Source organism: Parus major, chromosome 5 (assembly GCF_001522545.3).
Source record: "Parus major isolate Abel chromosome 5, Parus_major1.1, whole genome shotgun sequence".
Classification (NCBI taxonomy): Eukaryota; Metazoa; Chordata; class Aves; order Passeriformes; family Paridae; genus Parus; species Parus major.
This window is the reverse complement of record NC_031774.1, coordinates 41961634-41987443: the sequence shown is the minus strand read 5'-3', so window position 1 is coordinate 41987443 and position 25810 is coordinate 41961634. Positions and strand designations below refer to the sequence as shown.

General features: G+C 37.0%; 1 protein-coding gene across 1 annotated transcript in view; it reads left to right on the top strand.

The window, feature by feature from the left end:
* The window catches only part of GTF2A1 (general transcription factor IIA subunit 1), a 26698-nt gene extending 888 nt beyond the window's left edge, over window positions 1–25810 (top strand). Inside the window, exons 2-9 of the mRNA XM_015629993.2 lie at window positions 6546–6647; window positions 8289–8493; window positions 10808–10872; window positions 13016–13091; window positions 14866–14999; window positions 15978–16298; window positions 18159–18248; window positions 21284–25810. Coding sequence (XP_015485479.1) covers window positions 6546–6647; window positions 8289–8493; window positions 10808–10872; window positions 13016–13091; window positions 14866–14999; window positions 15978–16298; window positions 18159–18248; window positions 21284–21391 — 1101 coding nt within the window. The 3' untranslated portion in view covers window positions 21392–25810. The remainder of the gene's footprint in view (window positions 1–6545; window positions 6648–8288; window positions 8494–10807; window positions 10873–13015; window positions 13092–14865; window positions 15000–15977; window positions 16299–18158; window positions 18249–21283) is intronic.

Below are 25810 nucleotides of genomic sequence, written 5' to 3'. Positions count from 1 at the left end.
AAAAAAAAAAAAAAAAAAAAAAAAAAGAAAAAAACTCCAACCTCTCCCCCGTTCCCTTCTCGTGCTTTCTGCACCTTGGCGGGTGGCTCGCTGCTGCACTTGTACTCACAGAGGTTTGCAACAAGCAGTCACACAGACCTGCGCTGCCACCGAGCCCCCCCGGCCGCCGCTCCGCTCCCCGGCGCGCCCCCGGCCGCGACCCCCGCCCCGAAGCGCTGGAGGAGACAAACCCGGCGTCCCGGCGGCGGGCTCGGCCCCCTTGTTTGTGGCTCTCAGATCCATCATGGCTTCCCCCTGCCTTTCTGCCTCCCTGCTCCTTGTGTTCCTCCTCCCTGTGGCTGCCCTGTTTATATAGCGCTATTGCCGCTCTCTAATATAGACTCTGCTAGGATGGGAAGGTGCTTTCCAGCCCCACGTCACCGCCTCTCCATTTAAACACCACATCAGCCTTTAAATAGGGAGCGAGCTGCGGAGCGCGGGCTGGGAGGTGCATGCGTCCGCGGCGGAGGCTGGGAGACGGGCGGCTTGTCCCTCGGATCCAACCGGCCTTGCCCACCGGTTTCTCTTCCCTCCGCGCCGCTCGGCCCCGTCGCCACCGGACTGTGGAGCGGCAGTGCTTTGCGGGGGCGAGGGTGTCTGCTAGCCCTTGTAAATGGGCTTTCCTTTGCTTCTACGCATTGCACAAAGACAGTTTTCATCTCCTCCTGCATTTGACTCTGTTTTACCTTTTCCTTCCCCTTTTTTTTTTTTTTATTTTTTATTTTTTTTTAATTTGTTTTGCTTGTTTGGTTTTGGGTTTTGCTGTGAGGTTTTTTTGTTTGTTTAGGGTTTGAGGTTTTTTTGTCCTTGGCGTACAGCTCGCACACGTTCCTGTACTCTCGTAAAGTCTTAAAAGTAGCTTTTCTGTTAAGTGTGTAAAGGAGTGTTTAAACCGTACTTACCCAGTGTATCAAGGAGAGTTGTGGTATTTATTTTATGGCGCTTTGCCAAGGTCTGACTACAACTGTGTCCCCAAAAGCGACGTTAATATTCAAGTTTTATACATGGGTCATGGGCTGCAGATGCTGCTCAATGATTTATGTGTCTTTCTGGTGCCTAAAGTGTACAAATACTTTATTGCAGTCCAGGCAGAGCAGTGGTTTTGGAATTTTCACTACTTAGTTTCATTACAGTATTTGGTATACGACAAAATATACAAAAGAAAATGCAAAGCATGTTAGTTTTTTTAATCTGAAATGTTAGAAACCTGCTTGTGAATTAAGTTTTTGTAATTGCAAGGAAACATCTTTGATATTTTGTCAGCTTTTGTATCAGGGAATTTTAGGAAAGTAGTCAGCTGTTACACAGAGGTCAATTGCTCAGCAGGATGCATATGACTGTGTGTAATTTGAATCTTCGTTGTCTTTCTGTTTATAAACTTAGTGATCTGTGTTTTTATTGTAAGAAAAGGTTTTATTTCTGTGTAGTAAATTACAGGTTTTGCTTCTCTTTCTTTACCAGGGTAGTACTGAATAGGAAAAAATATGTACATTTAATATCTGGAGGACTTGTAAATATTTTTGACTCAACAATTTACTAAGACTTGTTTTCTTTCACTGTATTTCTGTACTGGAAGTTCTTTTGAATGGTGTCAGTGTTTGGAATAGTAAAAGCCAAGCTTAAAATGAGCCTGCTTCTGATAGGTATGCTTTAGGTTAATTTTTAATTAAGTAGTAAAATTACAATTTTGTCAAATTGGGTCTCATTCGGTTGCAGGAAATACATTGCTTACCCAAGGATTGCCAAAGATGAGTAGGAGGGAACATTTTGAAATTGCAACCACGTGACTTGAGGAAGTTGGACTTGGAGCCTAGTGTGTCAGTGGCATCATGTCAGCATCTGATCAAATCTGAATTGCTAAAAATCTGTTCTCTGTAATAAAGGACAAATATTAGATGTTAACAGTTATACATAGTATAAGATTTTACAGGTGATAAAGATAATTTATTTGTAGAAGTCCACAACATCATAAAACTCAGAATGCTTTCAATGTAGATTACGTATGTTACTTTTTTTTATGCACATCTAAATGTAATTGTGATTAGAAGTAGTTACCTTTACAGTGTGCTCTGCTGGCTGCATTTGACTGGCTTACAGTGGTAACTGCACGGCTGGGAGAAGGATTAGCAGAGTTTCAGGGAGAGCTGCAGAAGCAACTAGGAACAAACTGTTGTCAGATGTACAAAGCATGCTGTGGTCTGTCTCTCCATAATATGTTGGTTATTGGAAACCCAAACTGCTGAAATCCCAAGTGTTGTGATAATTACGGAGAATTGCAGTTTTTATACCCTTGAAGTAAAAGGAATGTAGGAAGTGAAAGCCCCCAAAGGCATGTGGCAGTTCTTAAAATAGCTTGCTGGTTGCTCCTGGGTTTGGAGTGTGTGTGTAGCAGTGTCACCATACTCAAGAGTTTTCTTTTCAAGATGCACAGAGAAAGTAAAATATAATCATTCCCTTATGTTCCTGGAGGGGGAAATAGTAGATTCCAAATCTCTTCTATGTGTTTGTGGTTGTATCTAATAAATCAGGAATTTTAATTGTTGTCTTTAATCTGTAGTAAGTGCTTGGAATAGTGTTTATTGAAGAGTGATTTGAGTATTTTGCTCTTAAAAGAGCTTGACATTTACAGCAATGTACTCTTTATGAGGGAGACACTTTAATATAAACCAGATGAAAGCACAATTATTTTAATAGCAATCTTTAAAGTTTCCATTTGTTCTCATTGCTTTCTCGGACTGAATGCAGAAACTTACTGGGAAGCACACCTACTATCCCATATTTAGACTTAGTAATTGTATTACCTTGTTTATTTTCTGAGTAAGCAGTGTATGCAAATAGTTTTGTCATTTGACTCCAGAGTCTTAGATGGCTTATATAAACAGCTTCAGCATCATATAAATAATGCTTAAAGCTAACACTTTGTGTATGTTGAAAACCGTACAGTGTGCATTCTTTTAAAGTCTGGAAAATAAGATTGTTTTGTAATTTTACTGGATATGCCTCTTTTGAGGTAGGAAATGAGCATTTTGTGATACTCTTCAGAATTCCACTGTGAATGTCTCTTGAAGGCATTGCTGTCACTAGTGTGGCAGATGTTCCACCTGGGCTGGATGTTCAGTAGGAGTATACAAAAGAGAATTTCAACTGGACAGGGTATTTCTGAGTATTATGTAAGTAGGTATAGGTGAAAATCAGACAGACACTGTTTAATTATAAGCATGCAAATGTTTTATTCTCTTTTCTTCCTCCTAATCACAGAGCCATGAGTATGTATACTCATGTATATTATTGTGTGATTGGAACAGTGTTCAAAAATTCTGACCCATTTTGAGACTTAAGTGTGCAGTGAGCTCATGCAGAGGGATTCGTGTATGTACAGGCTGCTGGTGGGCTGGTTAACCCACACGGCACTTGGCTCACTCCAACCCTGCAGGACTGTCCTGTTTTGGGGGACTTACCTGCTTGCTTGGACTGTTGGAAGTAATGCAGAAGGATCCTGTGTCAGCAGTGGCACAGTGCATATCTGTGCTCTTAACCTGCCTTTCTGAGGTCTTGCTAAGCTAATGCTGGACACTAGAAACCAGTGTCTGCTTGAATTTGTTTTTTCTCTTACCTACTAAGGGAAAAAAGGAAATTCCCAAGCAGACTCTAGGGCTGTGGAGTCACTTTGCTGTATCTGAATGTTGGTATCTTTCTTATAGGTCTTTATAGACTCAGAAGGCTTTGTGAATAAACCTTACAAAAATACCTGACTGTGGAGATAGGAGGAAGTAGCTACTGGTGGAAATTATTAGGGCCTGTTTGTATAAAATCTGTTTTATTAGAAAAGTATACTTAATAGGTAATTTAGGGAGAGGAGGATTAAAGGAGAAAAGGCACCATCCATCCTGCAGGAATTTTGATTGTAATTTGAGGCATACAGGTAGTTCTCTTGACTTAAATAAAGTAACTTACATGCTTGAGGTTAAGCATGTGGTTTTGGCATTAAGGAACAGATGCTTTTAATGTAATAAAGAACAATATATGGAATAGGTTAAGTAGTATTTCCGTGTTAGTTGAATTGTATAAGCTTCATGCAATTTGTTTAATTATAGAAATAATAGGGCTTAATGTTATTAAATAGAATGTCTTTTTGCATCTGTTATGAATTAAGTGGAAAAATAATCCTGTTAATGGTGCTTGGTATTTATGAGTTGTTACACAGATTTAAAATACTAGCACTCAAGAGATCTGGCTTTGAATGTGTGTTTCAATCTTTATAGCCTCAGTTAATGCAGTATTTCAAACCTGGATAAGAGAGAATGTACAATGGTATGTCTTATTTCTTTTGGAGAAGTAAAGTTGTGGACATAGGTTCTGAGTAAATGTAGTTGTCAAGGATGGCAAACAGTCTGTTATTGAAGCCAGAAATTTTTAGTTGTTGGTTTTTTGGGTTTTTTTTAATTATTGTTTTGGGGGTTTTTGGTAGTGTGGGTTTTTGGGGGCTTTTTTTGTTTGTTTTTATTTTGTTGGGTTTTTTGGTTTGTTTTGTGTTTGGTTCTTTTTATTAAAGACCAGTAACAGAAGAATGAATGATAACATTTCAGCTACTTGATTTGCAGTAATATTAAGCATGTGCAGCATGTTTTAAAGCTAAAATGTGATCAGTAACGTAGAGTGGTATGTTGGGTTTTGTTGGGGTTTTTTGGTTTTTGTACTTCTTTTTGGGGAGGAGGGCCTGGGGCAGGAGTTGTAAAAATAACAACTTGAGCATGCTCTGGTGCAGAGCTTTTTTAAACAGTAAGGACATAATGCACTAATGCCATCAGATGACTTATTTCCAGGTTCCAAATGTTTTGTAATCTTTATGCATTTTCTTAAGTTTTATTTTCCTTTTTTCTCCCCCAACTTCTAAAAGTAAAAATATTCAGCTTCTTTTTTGTGCTTATTGACCACTCAGATTTTCCCTGGATTAGTAAACCACAGGTTACTAGTCTCCCTAAATTATTCCATAATTTAGGCATAACAATTCCATAACTTGTGAAATTTTTAGCATGTCTGCAACAAATTCAGCACTTCTGGAATGCATTAAGAGAATGTTTGGGCATAAAATAGATCCTTCAATACATTAAGTAAATTTGTGTAGTTCTCACACCTCTGGATTACCTGCTTGTGTTTGGTGCAGATTCCCTGTGTGTGCATTGGAGGCACAGCCTTCCTGGAGTGCCAAACCCACTGCACCAGTACAGGATGATTGTTTTGCATGTATACAACATATCAGATGTGTGTGGCATCATTCAGGATGCATTGCTTAAGGGAGTTAGGCAGTGGGGCTAACTGGGAGGAGAATGACAGTTTAGAGAAACTTGTGACTAGTTGCTGGTAGTTTAAAATTGGTGTACTTGCATCCCAAGGAGCAGCCTTGGGCAGTGAAGTATATGTGGTTTGCAAGCTGCAAGATAGATCAACAATAATACAGCTTATAGTGCTACTTTGCAATTAGATAGCACAGATATTTAAGCCTAGCCAAAAGCTCATTGAGGTATATACATACAAAGAGAGGTCCAAGCTCTACTATTTAAAAGGCACAGCATGTGCATAATACAGTTCGCATGTAGTTCTATGAATTAAATTTTGTTCTTTAATTGATAATGTTAAGTGTTTACGTTCTCTATTTTAAATTGTGCCTTCGTTTTAAAATTCACAAAATGGTTGACGTTGGAAGGGACCTCTAGAAGTCTTGTAACCTCCTTGCACAAGCAGGGCCAACTACAGCCCAGGATGATGTCCAGATGACTTTTGAGTGTCTGCAGGAATGGAGGCTCCAGAACCTCTTTTGGCAACCTAATGAACTGACGATTCACTTTCTTTGGTAGTTTAGGTGTGAAAGCAGTGTAATAATAACATATTTTTAGTATTTCCCTGTGAAGAATTTGAAATGTAGAAGCATAAGTGGTGATTGAAAACAGAAATCTATCTAGCCTAATATCCTGTCTTAAGGAGTTCCTGAAACAAATACGTAAGGAAGAACAGGACGTTCACATGAATCCTTCAAATTTTTTGATCCTTCAATGTTTTTCAGCTCTTTCTGAGCCATACTTGGTGCCTGTGGGACTAGTAAGCACTAGCAAGTTTCTTTTCCTGTCTTTATTACACTTTAGAATTTGAATGGTCTTTAATGCATTTTGCACACATCCAAGCATTTTTGCATATTTAGGATATACATTTGCAAGCAGAAAACAAATTGACTGAATGGAAAACAATCTCCTTTTCTCTGCTTTAAGCTACATTCTTCATGGCTTGATAACTCTAGTAACGTCAGAGAATATTGTGAGCAGTCCCTTCCCTTTTCCCCTTGTTTGAGCTGTTCTTCCTGATTTATATCTTCCTGGATATTTCAGTCACTCAGAAACATGTGGTATATTCTGAAATTCAGCTTTGTTTTGTGGGGGGAAATCTTATTTTGATGTTAAAGTGGCAGATTTTTTTGAAAACAGTGCTGACTAGTTACTGGTTTTTTTTTAAAGCCTAAATTGTACAGGTCTGTAATTGAAGATGTCATTAATGATGTCAGAGAAGTTTTTCTGGATGAAGGAGTGGATGAACAAGTTCTCATGGAACTCAAAACAGTAAGTTGAACTTAAAAGCTCTTTTTAATACACCAATATAGCAGTTAGTTTTCAAATCTGGCTACTGTTGTTCACAGTAGAAATACTAACTTTTAGTTAATTAAGCACTGTAATCTGTAACCTCATATTATTTGAATTGTACTATTGTATAGATAGATCTGCTCACCCTGTTATTTTCTCTAATCTGATACCAGTCATCTGAATGCAGTGTTACTTTGATCCCCAAAACACTGCATCTTTAAAAAAGGGAAAAATATGTTTATTTTAGAGACAGTTCTTAGTGTTTCTTTGCAGGAAAAATAAAATGCCTGCACTGCTTGATGTTACTGTCTTTCTAAAGAGAAGTTTATTGTTGGATACACTTTCAGATTTTTGCATGTATGGTTTATTGTTTGCAAAAGTATTTTTGTTTGGGGGGTTGGTATGTAATAAATCACACTTGTATGCATCACACTTTCCTGAAGCTCTGATTCAGAATTGTTTTACATGGGGTGTGTTTGATTTGAAGACCTAAAATAAAGGCAGGATGTTAACCTGAGCTCTAGTGGGCCTCCTATGGCTTTCTTCAAGTTCTTCAGGAGTTAAAAAAACTCTTCAAAGGCGAAGGAAAAAAACATGGGAAAAAAAAGGGGCAAAACAAAACAGAAAAAAAAAAAGGAAACTGGAAAGGTAGGTGAGTTTTTGTCTTATCTTCTTCAGTGAGCATGGTGTCCCACATTCACAATATTTTTGAAATATTAAAAAGTGGATGGAGTGGGAAACAAAATTTGAATTTGACTAGACAGAAGCAGATGAAGACTTTTCTCATGAGACCATGACCTGTCTTGGTAAAAACACAGTGAGCACTATAAAAGAAGTGCTTTGGTATTTGTGTTACAGATGTGTTCTGCAAATGATGTCAGAAAAAAAATAATGAGGAAAGAGACAAAAAGGAAAATTAAGAGGCAGGGAGCCCTAAGCAGGTTTTGAAATCATGACTCCTGGTTGCCTGGAGTCTAAAAGACTCTGATGTATTAGAGAATACTTGTCCTGCTCTTTTTACAAGAGCTGCTTTTTTGCATCTGTGTCTGTCCTTCAGAGACATGTCAGCTGACATAAAGAACTGTGGGGCTGTAGAAACTGAATTTGATGCTGTGGTAAAAATTGGATAAATGATCCAGTTTTATCTTTTAAAGAGAGGCATTATCTTAGGTATACCAGTAGCTTCTGTTGTAGGAGGCAGTAGTCTTTAAGGAACTTTTATTGACAAGTTCCAAGAAGAAATGGCTTGAGGAAAGCTGTAATAAAGAATTATTTTTGTGATTAAAGAGGTAAGAAAGAAAGAATATCAGAAATGGAGAACTTGAAGTCTTATTTAAAGTTACCAGTTTATCTCAATTCATGCTTCTATCAGGGTTGTTGTGAATTTTCCACGCTTGGAAGAAAGAATGTTGAAGTTTCAGCTTGGATTGACAAGGGCTATTTAATTCCTTTTCTTAACTCTGTGGAGTTATCTTTTGACTATATCTACGTGAAGGCTTTTTGGGCTTTTTGCACAAAATAAACAGTAAAACTCGGTTTTGGACTACTGTCATTATATTGTTACAAGTCCTGTAGAGTAAAAGTTACACACAGATATTTTTCTTTCCTTTTCCAAACTAGCTGTGGGAGAACAAGCTGATGCAGTCTAAGGCTGTAGATGGCTTCCATTCAGAAGAGCAGCAGCTTTTATTGCAGGTGCAACAACAGCAACAGCAGCAGCAGCAGCAGCAGCATCATCACCACCACCATCACACACCTCAGCCACAGCAGACTGTGCAGCAGCAGTCTCAGCCACAACAGGTCCTTATTCCAGCATCTCAGCAAGGTCAGACTTAATTTCTGAACACTCTGGCACAACCCTCTGAAGTTAGTCCAGCTCCTTAGCATATTCTAAATGTAGGGCAGGATGCTTGTTTGATGGTTAACTTTGTCTTCATACTTGGCCTCTATTGAACGGATCAAGAAAGCTGTCTTGGTGGAAAGTGTTTTTGGTATTTAAATCATGTTCTTTAGAAGATTTTGAAAAGGCTGAATTCTTATCTTGGTCTCCTATAGCATAATGTGCTTTCAGAATGCACAACTTTAAAAATTCCATTAGCAGCTCTTAAGTTCAAACCAATAAGCAGTTGACAGTTTAGTCATTAAAAAGGTGGTGGTAATGTCATTAGGAGCAAATTATTTCAAAAAACATTACTGGTTAGCATAACTCAATGTTAAAACATGAGAAATACTTGTATGATAGTCTGAGGAGGTATTTTTTGGTCTTAAGATTGCACACTCTATAGATGTAGATGAGTAAGTTATATTTTAGCTAGACATAGCAGTATTGTTTCTTGTAATAACTGTCTTGCGTATTCATTAAGAGTTTAATGAAAAAATTTTCAGTAATTATAATTTCTTTTGGAATCTGAGATAAATACTACTGAATTTTACTGCATATATGCTCAGTAAAAATATCTGCCACCCATGAAAGGCTTGATTGAGTTTTCAGTTTATTAAATTTGTGACATAAAATATTTACCTGTGGTAGTCTCAGACTTCAGTTTTTTTCTCAGATTTCATGAATCAGAAAACGTAAGTTGTCATAGGCACGAAAGATAGATATGGGTTGGTGTCCCTCGCTGTCTCCTCCCCAAGCCAGCCAAAACCCAACCACCATATTTTCAGCAGAGTATAGAACTAATGTGACTAGTTTTTCCTTGGTGTCTTTTTGGTTGGGTTTTTTTTGTGGTTGATTTTGGGGCACATTTTGACAGGGAGGGAAGGATGGGTGTTGGCTGCTTGTTTTCTTCTTCTAGTATGTTTTATTTTGGCTAGACATGAATGAGTTTAGTGTGTTGGTATAAAGTGAATTTTGGGACGAAGGTGTCTCAGTAAGCACGGCGGCTGCAAAGGCTCGGGGCCTCGGCGGGGGCGGCCGCTCCCCGCGCCCTCTGGCGGTCCCTTGGCGGAGCGGCCGCCGCTCCGCTCGCCCGCCTTCCCGGCACCGCAACATGGAGGTGTTTGTTCCCTGTGCTCCCGGATGGTAGCACACTACAGCTGACTTAGTGGTGCACAGTGTTGTGGCTTACGACTAAATGACAGCACGGAGACTAAATGAAATTAGGATATCAAAGCACTTCCATCACAGAGATACAGTTTTATGAATTACTTGACCTCCCCTGTTCTATAGTGGAGATGGTATAATTGTTCCTCATGTGACCTGGTGCAGTCCCGGGGAGGGAGCAGGATGATCGATGTGGTGATTCCTGCTGTCCTTTCTGTGCTTCTGGCACAGAATCACGAAATTTTCTTAATCTTTTGCCCTCCTTCATTTCCTTTAAAGTTGGAGATGCCCTCAGATCTGTGTACAGGTTGTGAGGCTACCTACCCCAGACTCTTTTCCAGAAACTCTTATTCCTAATATTCTTAAGTGTTTGTTTAATGGATTGGATGGAGAATAGTTTGTCAATGATCAATTACTTCAAATTGCTCTGTCACTGTCAAGTTTACTGTCACTGGTAATAGCAGTGGCAGCCTGCTTGTTCTGTGGACTTGAACGTATGCACTTCCACGTGATCAACAGCATAGTTTAGCTACCTCTTTCCTTTAGCGCACCAAAACTGCTTTGTTGTGTGGGAGAGGTGGTTTGTCGCTTTTCATCTGCTTCTGCAGCATTAGAAAGACAGTGAAGACCATGAGCTTAAAGCTATGCTGACTGCATAGCTCAGGCTAACTGTAGCATCCTGTTACTCTTCACCTTGGAATAATCCTTGCTTAAGTCTGTTTTAAGAGTTAACTGTTTTTGTTTGTGAAGAACTCTGATATTCAGCATCATAAATTTTATCAACATCTCACTAATACCTTTAATTTCAGAAATACATTTCAATCTTGCTTTATGTAGGTTAAGAATAGGTAACTGAAGTCCTTGAAATAAGACCTGTAAAGGCAAAGTAGCCATATCACCCCTCAGAGCTGCTGCTGAATATTGTCTTGAGAGTAAAACTTATTAAGACTGGAGACCGTGTAGTATTTGTTTTTTGTGACGAAGCTCAGCTGACATTTGGGTAATACTCTTTCTAAATTGATCTGGCTTGGATGTTAATTAGTAGATTGTGCATTTTTTGTTAAATGATTTTTTTTTTTTTTTTTGTTTCTAGCACCTCAGCAGCAGGTTATTGTGCCAGATTCTAAGCTGATACCACATATGAATGCATCAGGCATGGTAAGAAAAGCTTATACAGGCTTAGACTGTCATTATGGAAATTGTTTTGATTAAATAGTAAATACAAACTTCTATTAGTCATCAGATACTTAAAAGTAATTTAGGACACACTGCTAAATCTATCTGCCACCTTTCTGAGTGTTGCTGCTGCACTTACCGTCTAGGAGCAATGATCTGTAACTTCACTTCTGCTAACAAATGTAGGACTTATTTAAGCAGAGGATCAAAGTATGTTTAACCAAAACTTTTTTCAAATCAGAAATTGGAATACTGCTGGTATGGATCTCTTTGATGATATGCTCATATACCAGTACACCACCATTAACTGATATAAGCATAATGTATTTGCTAGATACAGGAAAAAGCATTAAATATGCTGAAAATTAAATTTATGTTGAATGAAAGATGATTTTAGCATTTCACATAGATCTTGGCTGGTCACATTAATTTGATTCACTAATTATGTAACAACGTATAAAGCTGAGTCTGGTCATTTACAGTTTTCTTGCACTCTCCATCTCTAAAGGTTAATATTGCTTATCTTATCTTGCTTTAAAGGCCCTGGTTTAATTTAAAGAAAAGTAAGTTGTTTGCAAAGCCTTGAAGACAACCTCTATTAAAAGTTGAATATGCGTATTATGACCAAAATTCTTTACATTCTTACCACTTCTATGGTAAAAGCCCATGAAGCCAAGTTTCATGCTGCATCAAGTTTTGAAGCTGGAGCAGCCTTCTCTTAGCTTTTACTTTTCCGTTAGCTCCTGATTTTGCTACAGAAAAGAGCCTGAGCTTTGTTACTTGAATAGCATGATTTATGCACAAAGAGCACATAAGTTTTCACCTTTTTCTTACGTTTGACAGCCATTTCAGTGGGATTTGTAACTTTACAAGTCCAGCAGTTAAATGTGTTTTTGTCCTGTCTCAGTTATCTCAGGGTATAGAGAAAATGAGTATGCCAAACTTTTTAAACTCCACTGCTGTCAAAATATTGATGCTTAGTATACCACAGAAAACTACTGTTCAGCAAAGAGTTACAATCAATTTGGAAATATGGTTTGTGTTTATTAGAAGCATTTAAGTTGATATAAAAGAGTGGATCTTACAGACTAAGTATTTTGGAAGGCAGAGAGTAATGAGAGTTCATTCATCTCTCTTTGTCTGGGATGTGAGGATGCATACAAGCATGTTTAGTTTTGTGTGGTGATCTCTAATCTTGACAAATATAGCTATTATATTGGCTAGACAATATGGGGAGATCCTGTTTATTCTAAACAGGAAATACGCACTCTACTCAGTAGTGAAGTCTGAGTCCTTTCAGTAACAAAGAATAATCAGCCTTGGTTCCTTTCTAGTAGGGGAAAGGGAGGCTTTTCTGTAGGCAGCTGAAGTTAGACCCTTGAAATTGAGAGGCCTCTAGAGAAGTCCATCATCTTTTGCAAGTTAAGGACTTAATAGAGATTTTTGTGTTTGGAGTTCCCATAATGTGTTGGAATGGAGTCTCCTTGCAGGTTCAAATCATTACTCATTGATAGTTTCACTTTCTCTTTGTGCCAGCTGTCTTGAGAGAAAATATTGGTCATTCTGTGGTCAGTATACAGTATGTGTAGATTCACTCGAAGGAGCTGTGTGATGTGGGACTTGACATGCAAATCAGTTGCATAATGAAGGAGAGTGCAAACCTGATTACTGTGCCCTGTGAAAACAAGACAGGCGAACATAATCATTGCTTCAGTACCTTATTTCTTCAGACTTGTAAGCCCATAGCCTTAGCTGCTTTGAAAAAGTGTGACTAGAGTTGCCACATGGGTAATGCAGTGCTCTGCTCTATTAGTAGGTCAGCAGAGAAGGTAGAGGTTTATCTGCTGAACTTGCAGATAAACCAAGAAACCACATGGAGTTGTGTTAAGATGTGATATTTAGTGATTTTGCTTTAGTCTTCTTACTATTAAAGAAGGATAACAAAATAATTTTTATATGTAGTATAATGTGCTGTTGAAATGCCTGCATTTCAATAGCTGCAGGAACTTTTGTGCAAATACTGTAAACAGCAGTAAAAAGTTTGGTATGTTCAGGCAGCATGTTGTGAGATGAAACACTGTCAATAGTACCTTTGTGGTTAAGAAAAGTTTTTATTGTATTTCAGAGTGCTGCAGCCACTGCAGCCACATTGGCTCTTCCCGCTGGTGTTACTCCAGTTCAGCAGATACTTACAAATTCAGGTAACTCTCTTAATATTGAGAACAAACTGCAATTTCAAGGGGGTTTGAGAGGGAAGCATTCTGGGCCTTACTTCTTGTTATTTACTGCTAAAAAGCAGGGTCTGGGAATCCACCCTAACAAGGTAGTGCAGTCTCTACTTGATTCCTGCACTTTTTGCTCACTGACTTTATGAACCTTGTGGTTGTGCCCTAGCAGTGTGGTAGGTTAGAATCTGTGTAAATTTTACCCACTTAGAGAAGTTCTAGACACTCATGCTGTCTTTCCCCTTTGCGTAAATCTGGGCTTTGTGATGCATGATCCAAGCTCAGGTACTGTGCTGGGTATAAAAGTAGGATCTCTACTGCTGTGACTTCAGAAGAGTAATGTCCTAAGGTTTTTCATACCTGTTACACGTGCAAAGTGGAATTTCTAACTTTGCTAGCAATGCTAACTTTATTTCTTACTTATAATTTCTAAAAACTGTTACGTCATGCATTTAGAACTTAATTACATGTTACTTTGATGAGCAGCATAGCTGATATTTCATGTACTGTCATGTTATGTTGATTTTATAAACCTGATTATAGATCTGTACTGCACAGGAAGTAAAGAAAGGCCTGAGAAATCTCATTTTCTAGATCTAGTTGCTGCTTTTGCCAGAGTAGTTCACCTATGCTCAGAATTACCTGTGACTTATCCATCCTGTTTTAAACACTGTAATATTTAATGATATATTGTTGAAGTAAAATTTAAATGTGCAGCTCTTCTAAAAATCAAAATCTTCCCAGTTTTAAGGAAGAACATTTATGTTTGTTATGACACAGAATAATATGCAGCCTACATTTGTTTCTTTTGTAGTAATACTTCAGGTTTGAACATTTATAGTAATTTCTTAGACAACGGCTAGGGAAATCCCTTCTTTCATGTGCATTTAACTGTTTCAGTAAGTAGGGCTTTGCATTTTGTTGTGGAGAACAGGAAATCTATCTGAGGGAAATGTATCAAGTTCAGGATTATCTAATTTAATTTCTTCTCTCTTCTTACTTCGCCTTTCTGATAAGAAATGTGAAAAACACTAATGTTGGAGTGTGTTAGCTCTTTTCAGAATTTTAGGCTATTTCCAAGTGTGTGTTTGTTTCCTGGATGTATTTTGTTAAGTGATGAAGGGTATAAAATGGTAAAGCTAAAGGATAGCAAAAGGAAATCAAGTGCAGAAAGGAAGGGTGGACAATAAGTGTAAGAACAGATTTTTATTTTTTTCCAAAAAACATGTGCAAGTAATACTGTAAAGAAAGTTATGGACTTCTAGGAGTTTTTGCAATGTACCAGTTAAGAAAAAATTCTGAGGAGGGATCATCATTTCACAGGACCCTGGAAATACCATGGTGTTAGCATGGATAGAGTTTTTATATTGTGAATATATCTGTACATTGATTTTGGTTCTTGATAATTTGTCTTTCCAGCTGTAAAATCTGCCTTTTAAAATAGGAGGTATGCTTGTAAGTGGTATCTATTATTTAAAATACTCTGCTGTGCTAAAGGATTAGTCTGTAAAATTAAATTTATTTTGGATTGCATACCTCATGATCATATTTAGATGGTACACAACCCTATTCTTTGTTTCTGGCACAAGTGCCAATTGCATACTGTCTTTTCACTGATAAAAGTGAATCATTTTAGTATTTCTCTCTTTTAATTGCCATTGGTATTTTTCCAGGAAACAAGCTTCTAAATTAAGGTAACTTTAAAAGTGAACTTGTACATTTGATTAATTTGATACTTATTTTACTACAGGCCAGATCCTCCAAGTAGTTAGAACTGCAAACGGAGCTCAGTATATTATTCAACCACAGCAGCCAGTGGTTCTACAGCAGCAGGTTATACCCCAAATGCAGCCTGGTGGAGTACAAGCACCTGTTATTCAGCAGGTAAAGGAAACTTTTTTGAATAGGTACACCTGGAAGAAAAAACCATAGTAGTATTTACTAAAGGGGCTTGCATTTTTGAGAGCAAGTTGAACTAGAACACAAACTCAGAAACAGTATAATAAAAAAGAAAGTTGTGTCAAGTGTGGCAGGGGTTTCTTGGTGGGTTTTTTTGTGTTTGGTTGTTCCGTTGTTGTTGTTTTTTTAATGAACAGTTTTGAAATGTTGTTTTCAATGTCACTTTTATTCTTGCCAGATACTGACTGTCTGCAGTTTAAAAGTTCTTTTGTGCATCTCCTGATGAGTTATATTTTCTGCATAATCCTAGTCTACATACTTGTAAATTAATTGAAATTATTCTGAGTCACATAACACACAGAACAAAATACCTAAAACTGACACTCCTTGCTTTATTGTAGTAGGGAGTGCAGTATGTTTTAGAAAAATTGTTGTTCATCTACAATGTCAGCTGTGTGTCCAGACTGTGTTAGCACTGAATTTAGCAAAGTCATGTTGTCATAGTGTCACAGTTGTACAGTTTAAGCATGACTAACAATTTGTAAAGAGTTTATTTTTTTAATATATTATAAATATTATATATAAATATAATATTATATCTATTATTTATATATACATAGAAGATTTTCTAAAATAAAATAATCTTTTATTTGAATTAAAACATTCCAATGCTGTGTATTCCAGTGCTTTGGAACTCAGGTGTGGTGGTATTGCTCATGTTTTAGAATGGATAGACTTTTAAAATTTTTTCTTAAATTTAGCAATGCAAAATGCAGAAAATGAGCAACAAGTAGTGCAAGAAGGTATGTGATTAAAATTATGTACCTGATATGGGTGGAATATTTGTAACTCTTCTGTAATTAGTTCAAGTCAGGTTGATATGCTTTAATTGTTTCCTTTGAGTCTGTGATGTGGTAGTCTGTCACGTTAGCAGCCACAGTACTTACAATGATATTCCATCAGGTTTTGGCTCCTCTCCCTGGAGGGATTTCCCAGCAGACAGGAGTGATTATTCAGCCTCAGCAGATCCTGTTTACAGGGAATAAAACTCAAGTTATACCTACAACGGTGGCTGCCCCTACACCAGCTCAAGCACAGATTCCTGCAGCTGGTCAGCAGCAGCCACAGCAACAGCAGGCACAACCACAAGCGCCACTTGTTCTCCAAGTTGATGGAACAGGCGACACATCATCTGAAGAAGAAGATGATGAGGAAGAAGAGTATGATGATGATGAAGAGGAAGAGAAAGAAAAAGATGGGGGTGAAGATGGCCAAGTTGAAGAGGTAAACTTAATGTTATGGCTGTGTTTCAATTTTTTTGTCGGTATTTTAAAGAAAACTATCCATATCAAATAATACAGTTACTTCAGTAATTTTGGGAATATAACTTTTACCCTTGTACCGAAGATTGTTTATCTCCAGTATTGAAATTGAGGAAATGGTGTGTGTTAGCAAAATTATGTGACTGGGGAGGGTGGGGGCACACAGCAAAAATAAGCTGTGACCAACACCATTCAAAACACTTCAATAGGAATATTTTTGATGTTATGGAGAGGTCAGTCATGAAATCATGTAATCTTCATGAGCAAACAGAAGTAGTCAATTCTGCTTGTGACCAAGTGTGTACAAAAGTAGGGTGTTAAGATTGACAAAAAGGAGAACAGTATTTAGTTCAGTGGTGGCACCAACAGATGTGGTCTACCTGTATCTCACTGGCTATTCTGTTGTTTCCGTTACACGAGAGCAAGCTTGAGAACTCAAATTTGATTACAAAGCATCTTCTAGAAACACATCTTACCTTGAGTTAATAAAATAAGGAGACAGGAACAGGAGTGAGTTGCATTCTTAATAGTATGTGCTTAATTTAGACTTTGAGTTGGCTTGGTTTTGGACTTCAGCCGGCTGTTCTTACTGAGTTTTGGTGTGTTGCATCAAAAAGCCCCACAAGAATAAGGAATTGTATAAAATGGGTAAGAGGGTGGGGAAATACTACTAAGTTGAAAGTATTTATACTTAGACAGGAATCTTGGTACTCCCTAAATATGTCCCTAAAATGCATTTTAAGCTGCCAGATTGCTTCCAAACGTCTCTACAGCCTTTCAAATTATTTTTCATTCCATTTAAAATGCCAGTATGGACAGCATTTCAGTCTGTATAACCCATGCAAGATATGCAGGTAAAACTTGTAAATAAGCAGATTTTTTTTCTGCAATACATTTACAGTGGTGTCTTAACACTTATTTTTCCTGCTACAAATTGCAGGTTGGGTTCACATCACTTTTCTATTATGTCATTTAGCATTGATGTCAGTTTGAATATTTTAATAGTTGCCTTATGAAGTATAAGTCATCATTCTAAATATTAAATGTTCCTTGACCTTAATGATAGCATTCTGAAGGGAATTTTTTATATGCCAAGATTTCATTATCAACATGTCAGAAATCTTCTGTATTTTGCTTCCTTTGCATCTCTCAGCAACTACTTTGAGTGGATCACTTCCTTAAAGATTTTGAATTCAGTTAAATATAGCATTACTTTGAATGGAATTAGGACCTCTAGTACACCTCTCACTAGCATCTCCTCTATTTAGCTTATATATTTGGAAGTAAAATTGTTGTCCTGTGCTTATTGGTCGTTATTTTAACTATTGAAGTGTTTATTATTCACGTAAGAGTGTGTATGTTGAGGTTTGTCTCCGTTTTGGTACATCAAATGTAAATAAGACAGTGTTTTATTTTTAGCATCACATCACTTCTTACGTGCTCTTAAAAATACAACTCCATGGCTTATTCACATTTGATGTCACCTTTCCATTGCCTAGATGCTTTACAAAAATGAAATCCTGCATACTTTTATATGACTATTTACAGGGAAGGAGAAAGAAGTTATAGTTGTGGTGACAAAAGGCTGCAGTGCTCAGAACCTGGCCTGGACACTGAAGTTCCAGACTAAAATTCATAAGGTTATCTCCTCAGGATGGAGGGTAGCAAGCATCAGCACTCTGTTGGAAAGCCTAATATTGCCCACCTTAACTGCATTTTGGGTCCTGTAGTTCGTAGACAACACTGTATCCTCATGTTAATAATCAAAGTAATAGCTCTAATCTTGCCAGCCTTGAAAACTTTTTGCATGTGTTTCTTTCAGGAGCCTCTTAACAGTGAAGATGATGTGAGTGATGAGGAAGGACAAGAACTATTTGATACAGAAAATGTTGTTGTGTGCCAGTATGATAAGGTAAATCTCTACAGAAAACAATCCAAGAGTTTTACTTTCTCTGTTCTTCCTATCAAATCATAATTTTTTAGTATTTTTGTTACTGTTAAGTACAGGTAGATCTGTACAGACTATAATGTGAATGGAAATGTAAGAATTACCTATTGTTTTTAAAACAGGTTTGTGTACCATGTTTGTGCTAAACATGGAAATGAGTAAAGCTTAAATCAATTTGGCTGCATTTTATTTTTCTTCATAGTGTCTTTCTGTGTCCTTTAATAAAATGGCAGTCTTCTGGGACCAGGAAATGTGAACTGTTACTAAGTTTATACATTTATTGTGGCTATAAATGGGAAAAGTAGTCATCAGGATTTAGACTTGTAGAAAACTGTTCCTTGATGACTAAAGTATCCTTTCTGGATGATAGGATAGTTACCAGAGGAGAATGTTCTTTCTGTGCTATGCATTGTGCTATATGAAATGGTAGTGTGGAATGCTTGTGCTTTTTTTGCTTTAAATTCTGCTGAACTGTCTTGCAAGAATTCAGTCATTACAGGGGATCATGCTTTCCCTGGAATACGCAAGGATTCATCTGTGCTGGAACCTTTTAAATGTATCTAGACAATATCAGAACCTTTCGGCTGAGGTAGTACACAGACTATTTGATGTGGATTTTTTTTCTTCGCCTGTACTCAATTAATTGGGCTACAATGAGTATGGAACCTTTTTAAAGCAGAAAAAATAAAAAAATAAAAAAATGAGCTTGTTGAATAAAAGCTCCTACATTGCAAAGGATGGCTGTGTTAGCAAGTCTTCAGTTATGCCCAGACTTTGCTTAGACTTTGCATCAGATTCAGCACAGAATCTAAGACCTACATCCCAGCCATCTGTCTTCCCCTAGACTAATCCAAAACTGTTTTGAGACAATTAGTAAGGAAGAGTGAGGGACCTCAGAACAGCAGTCAGAAAAGCTTATTGGGAGCTGCTGAAGCTGAGAACAGGAGCTACTCTGTAATCCTCACCCCCTTCAAAGTTAGGAGTGGGAACTTAGTGGGGAACATTGTCTATTGTTAATTTCCAGTGCCACATACTCTGGAAGGACTTCATCCCTTTTCAAGAAATCATTATTTGCCTCTAAAATATGTTTTGCTCCTGCCCAGTGTCCTTCATCAACCAGTGGTGGGTTGGAACTTCTGGAACTATGAGACAAGAACAGACAGGCAGCAATGCTCATGTAGAGCTTTTTACCGTCCTTCTGTGAACTGTCTCTTGAGGAGGAGAAAGTGCCTTCTTCTCAAATGGCCAGCAGAGGATTTTTTCCTCTACTTGTTAGAAATCAATTTAATTTGATTATTCTTGAATCCTTGAAAACTTCATCATATGACCAGAAGTTTTGTAAATACACTGTGTGATGTGTGAAGAATCACCTCACTTTTAAAGCCATTAGTTTAATATGATACTTCCTAAAGAGTCTCTAAAGAGTCTTTTCTTTTTTGCTTTCTTGGTGCTGTTTATGATATTGCAGACCATCATAACCCTTCTCAGTCATATCTTTGAAATCAGAGCTGCACTTTGTTATTTGTACAGCTGTTTAGACATTTGGTTGTTTTTACTTTAAATCTCCAGATCTGTTTTTCTGTATCTTACTTGTAAGGGTAGATAAGGTTTAGGGAGGAACAGAGGTAACACTTCAATTTATTTGCCAGTCTAGCAATATTCTGCAATAGTTTGTGCATGCTTTTTTGACCCCACTGGACACAGAGCTGTTACTCTCATGGGAAAGTCTTAGAACATTGGAATCTCATTCCTGACTTGTACTTGTTAGTTCAGACCCACCACTTTTATTGTCCATGTAAACTGAAATTGATTTTTTCCCCATTGTTACTATCTTTGTATGCATTGAATGCCACCATTGTTTCCTTAAACAATGAGTTAGGGCAGTAACATCGTTCTGCAGCTCTTCAGTGACTGGCTTTTTTATATCATCATTTTGTCATTTTTCAGATCCTTAGTGAGCTCTTAAACTGTGTAGAATCCAAACAGCACAAATCTTCACTGGAACAAGCTCATTTTGCTGTAAAAAACTGTTCCTACCTGTGTTTTCTCATCTTTATTCAGTTATTCACCTGAGGACCTTCCTTCTAAGCTCATGGCAGCTCAGATGTTTCTGATGAGGGATTTTTGTGGAATGTCATGCAGTAGGGCAAGTAGTATATATAAACCAGACCTTTTCTTGTTCATTTACTTGCTGACTGACTTTTGCCACTGACTCCTTTTTTCAGCTTAAAGTGAGAACAGATCAAGCAGTGCTGTATGTGATTAGTAGAGCGATATGGTCATAACTGTTCTGGTGCTGTGTTACTGTTTCTACAGCACTAATGGTAAATGGTGAGACTTCCTATGCTTGAAAAAAATTGAAAAATTGCAGCAGGGTTTCCTGGTTTTATGATTTATGTAAAATTTTAACTTTTTCTAGACCATCTTTGGTCTGCAATCACATCTTTGTTCCACCTGTGGAAGTTCATGATAAACTTTCCTTTTGGTACAGCATTTCAGCTTTCCTGAGAAGTCTTTTTTCTTTGAGTATCTGATCATCTGGTGATGTTTTGCTCTTTCAGATGCAGTTTTTGATAGATTGCAAGTATTTGTCTGCTCTGTGCTTACAGTATGTGGTGGTGGTAGTGGTGGGGTTGTTGGTTTGTTTGTTTTTGTTGTTTTTTTTTTAATTTTTCCAAAGTTTATTCCTCCACCTTTAGACTGAATTTTGTTCAATTTTTTTTTTTTAGTTTTAAATTAAACATATAGGCTGGACATCAGGAGGAATGTCTTCACAGAAGGAGTTGTTAAACATTGGAATGGGTTGCCCAGGGAGGTAGTGGAGTCACTGTCCCTGGAGGAGTTTAAGGAAAGACTGGATGTGGCACTCAGTATTTTTAATAATTTAGTAACGAATGTCTAACAGTTACTTTTATTTTTCTTTCCTTTATAATTTACTTAGACATTATTGCCTATTTCTGATGCAGAGTAATAGGTTAATGTTTTTGCCCTGTTTTTAGATTCACAGAAGTAAAAACAAATGGAAATTTCATCTCAAAGATGGCATCATGAATCTTAATGGAAGAGATTATGTATTTTCCAAAGCCATTGGGGACGCAGAATGGTGAAGTTTTAAAAGACAAAACAAAAGAACTCCCTGTAAAAGGAAAAAAAAACACAACAAAAGCAGGAAAGATTGAGACTTGGATGTATACTCCAATCAAAATGTGTATCTGCACATCAGAAATAAACAAAAGTATTGGAACAAAGGTAAAATGTGGCAACAAAGACACTACTTCAGATGAGCAAGCCATGGACTGTAGCAGCTATAGCATTGTCTGGGAGCTGGTTTTGTGTGTTAGGAATACCTTAATTATCAATTCTACATACAGGTACCTACAGCTGGTATTTAGCATGTAAGGCTTTGTCCCCCCTGCCCTTGATTTAAGATTTTAAAATACTTCTTCCACTGATTGAAGGAACTATTCCCTTTGATAGATCATTAATCTGAAAATGCTTATTGTGTGTACAAATCTTTGCTTTGAACACTTCCTTTTGGTAGTGAGGATGGTCAGAATCTTACTGAAACTGCGTGCAAGCTTTGTACAGAAGGGTAAGAATTAAGGTGTTAATTTTTAAATAACTTGTATGAGGAAAATATTTTTAATTCTGATATGCTCATTAATTATTATATCTATTTGTTGTTTTCAGTGCAGTTCCCCATAAACAGGTTGTTGTTCCTAGCAGTTACAAAATGGTAAAACAATGATTTATATTTCAAAATTATTTTAATTCCGTGCGATAGGTTTATTCTAGGGCTGCATTTTTCAAATTTGAACACCTCATCCCCCATAAAAGTCAGATTGCTTAACTTGTTAATTATATTCTTGCTGTTTTCTAGTGGTTCAGCATCAATGAATTGAAACAAATAAGTTTCCCTTGATTTTTTTGAAAAACATTTTTTTAAAGGGTTTGGATACCTTTTGAATCCAATATCTAGGCAATGCCATAATGGATGCATTCCTTTACGTGCTTACTGTGTATGTAGTCCAGACATCCACAAATAATTCAACAGACCACAAGATTGACTAAATTTTTAATACAGAAAATCACATAAAAATTCTAACATTCTGGCTGCAACTCTTAATCAAGGATCTGCTTTACTAACAAGTATAGCCAGAAGTTACCTGCAGCAGTTAATCTCTAAAGTTTCCAGATGGCATGGAATTTCATGAAGAGAGCTGCACAGCTTTTGAGAACACAGATTTTGTTAGAGTATCTTTAGGCTGCCTTGGCAACAGCAAATCAAGCAGTCAGATGCACTAAACCTTGTGTAGTCACTTTTTCACTTGCCTTTTTTATTGTTTGTTTGTTTGGGTTTTGTGTTCAATTTGTGAAAAGCAACAAAGTTATTCCCCCCTCCTTCCCTTTCTCACCTCAGAAGTAGAACTTTTCTTCGTGCATAGGGTCATTCTTGCAAACCTTGCTTTTGGAAATGCAGTTACTTTTGAATGAGGAGAGGGAATGGGCATTATACTTCAGAAACTGTTGAGGAAGGAGTGTTCATGTGGCTCACCATTTCAAAAATAATTTTGCATTTTGTTTGCTTGAAAAAATAAGGAAAAAAGGACACAACAAAGGTAATTTTTACTAAATTAGATTAGACCATGAGAAGCAGACATGATTTCTGACTTTTTTTTTCCTTGAGAATGAGACATCTTAATGAATGAGACATTATTTAACAAAGTCACAAGTGTATTTTAGCAATATGTGACAACTGCTTTAATTTTCATTCTCTGATTAATTTGCCTCCAAGTGCATTTGTAGTCTCAATAATATGTAGAAAATTCAAAACAAATTGTAAAGAAGGTTTTATTGCTGTGATTTGTACACCTGGGCTCTCCTTGATAATGACTAAAACTGCCTGTAGGCTATGTCTAGAGCCATATGGTTGTTAGAAAGCTGTCTACATTCATAAGCTTTGTGAAAAGTTAATTCAGGATTCATCTAATTGATTCTTCAGTAATGGAATCATCATTTAGACTGCATTTTTAGCTTGGGGCTTTCAACAAGGTATCTCTAACTGATTGGTGTTTGCTTTCTTCTGAACAATGCAGATATTTTATTTTTTTACCACTGTTGACACTTCTATGTACAACTGCAAGGAAATCCATAATACCCCAACTGATTCCTTCCCTCACCTTTTCCATGTCTGTTACCAGTAAGTCTTAAGTAGTGGACTTCAGAAAAATTCCCATAACGCTGCACAACCAAACCAAAAAAAGGAAAAAACATCCCTTTAGCTATAGTATAGATTCCTTTTTATACTACTGGAACCCAGTTTACTTATACAACACTTTGTTTTCATACAATTTAGTGATATTTCTCACCCACATACATATACTAGAAGCTGCATAGCCTCTCTATTTATTTTTAAGGGGTAGCTGAGCTTTAAAGGTAATTAAGCTTAGTCTGTTCTGAAGGATGTTAGAAGCTTTCTGAACTTGCACAGCCTCTTGCAAGCTAATTGTATGGTATGCTTTTCAGATAGGTTTTGTCTTCAAATACAAATATCTGTGAAGTTTTGGGAAAGCCAGTCAAACCATGCACATACCAAACTGTGCTCTTATTGCTACATCAAGTGTTCCTTTTTTAAGTCAAAAAGCATGTTTTAATTTCATTTTATTGTAGCAGCTTGCTGTAAGAATGTAGTTTGCTTAATTTTATTATTATACTTGAATTTTTAATCATGGTTTTAACTATATAACTGAACAGACCATTTCATTAGGTTCAAAAGAAACCATTCCTTTCAGAGGGCAAGGGATTCCCATGTTCATAAGTGATTTTTTCCCCTCCTTAGAAATAGCGCTCTTTTTTTTTTCCAATTTAAATAGTTCAGTATTATGGAAACAATTAATGGTTTCAAGAGGGCTTATGTTAAAATTTGCACAGATGATGGAGCACCTTTTTTATGATGGAAAAAAAATGGGGAAGATAACTTCAGATAATTATAACCATGATGGCTGATGGAAACTTACAGAGCAACTGGGCAAAATTGAGTCTTGTGCCTTTTCAGTTTGCAGAATACCTGTTTTGCCAGTATGACAATGATTCCTGAGAGAGTAAATTTCCTGCAGTGCTTCAATCAGAAAAGCAACTTTTTTTTTTTGCTAATTCTGTTAGGTTTTAGTGTGTGCAATCATTTTAAACCATCTAAGTGGAAAACGAAATGTTTTCTTTTAAGGAGATAATAGAGAGTTTAGTCACATAATGAACTTTATTGGACTATTTAAATAAAATATGTTTTTATTCCCCCTCAGTTGCTGGTTAGCAACAAGATTTTCTTGAGATTTCATACTCTTTGTTTCCTGCATTGTACTCACAACTTGCATTTAATCATTCAGTTTCCTCAACACTATTTAAAGTGACAGTTGTGGTCCGAGTTTATTTCCAGGATTGTTATGTGATTCTGAAGCACATTTTCTAGAAGAGAGAAAAAAACATGTTGTGTCATGTAACTGATTTTTTTTAAAATAAATATTTTCTTATCTTTTTGCTGCACAATTAGGAGTGTTAAAGTAAACTTCATTGAGTCTGTGAAAATAATTTCACCTCTTGACAGTTAGCAGTAATTATGTCACCACATAACACTACCAGAGTAAAATTTCTTAATTTCAGTGAAGGAGTTGAGAGACCTTGTTAACTAAAGTTCATAATCTCTTCAGTTTGTAAAAGCTCCTCTAAAAACAATAAAGCCCCCAGAATTTCCCCCAAAGCAAAAGTTTTCTAATAGAATGCAATAAGATGTCCAGGAAATGGACAGTGGTTTTAGGGCAACGCACACTGGATTGATACTGGGCTGCCTTACACAGCACCGTGAGGTTTACTGTGTGCCATCCCACACCACCCATGCACCCCCATCTGATATTAGAGTTCTCAGACTTTGAGATTAGTGACTATACAAGATGAAGAATCTTGCATATTGTTCTGTATTGGTGTCTGGCATTTAAAGTCTCGTTTTCCCATTGCTGTGATTGGTTGGGAAATGTGTAAAAACCAGTACATTGATTTCCATGTCGTCTACTTTTTTCAGGCAGTTCATGCAGTGTGTTTTTTAATTATTATTTGATGGATTAGATGTTGTGGAACAAAAGGAGCTTTTTGAAACAGGAAAAACGACCTTGGGTTAGCTATATGTACAGTCATCCAATGAGACATGTTCCAGAGTGCATAGGGTACCAATAGATTATGGAGTGGGGGACTATCCTTTTTTGCTGTTCTGAGCTACTATTGTCAACTGCTGTTGTACATATACTGTTATGTGTAAGGGGGTAAATATATTTATTATGTTTGTAAAATTCATTCTGTACAATTGCAGATCAAGGTTGCTCCTCTGTGATATACAGGATATTATGTTTCAAAGGCCATGCTTGGAATACGATTAGAGAACTTAGTATTTTGATGTACTAAGACCTATTTTAAGTTTAATATTTTGCCTTTGCAAAAACTTTAATTAAAGATGTTATTTAAAAATGTTTGCCACTTCA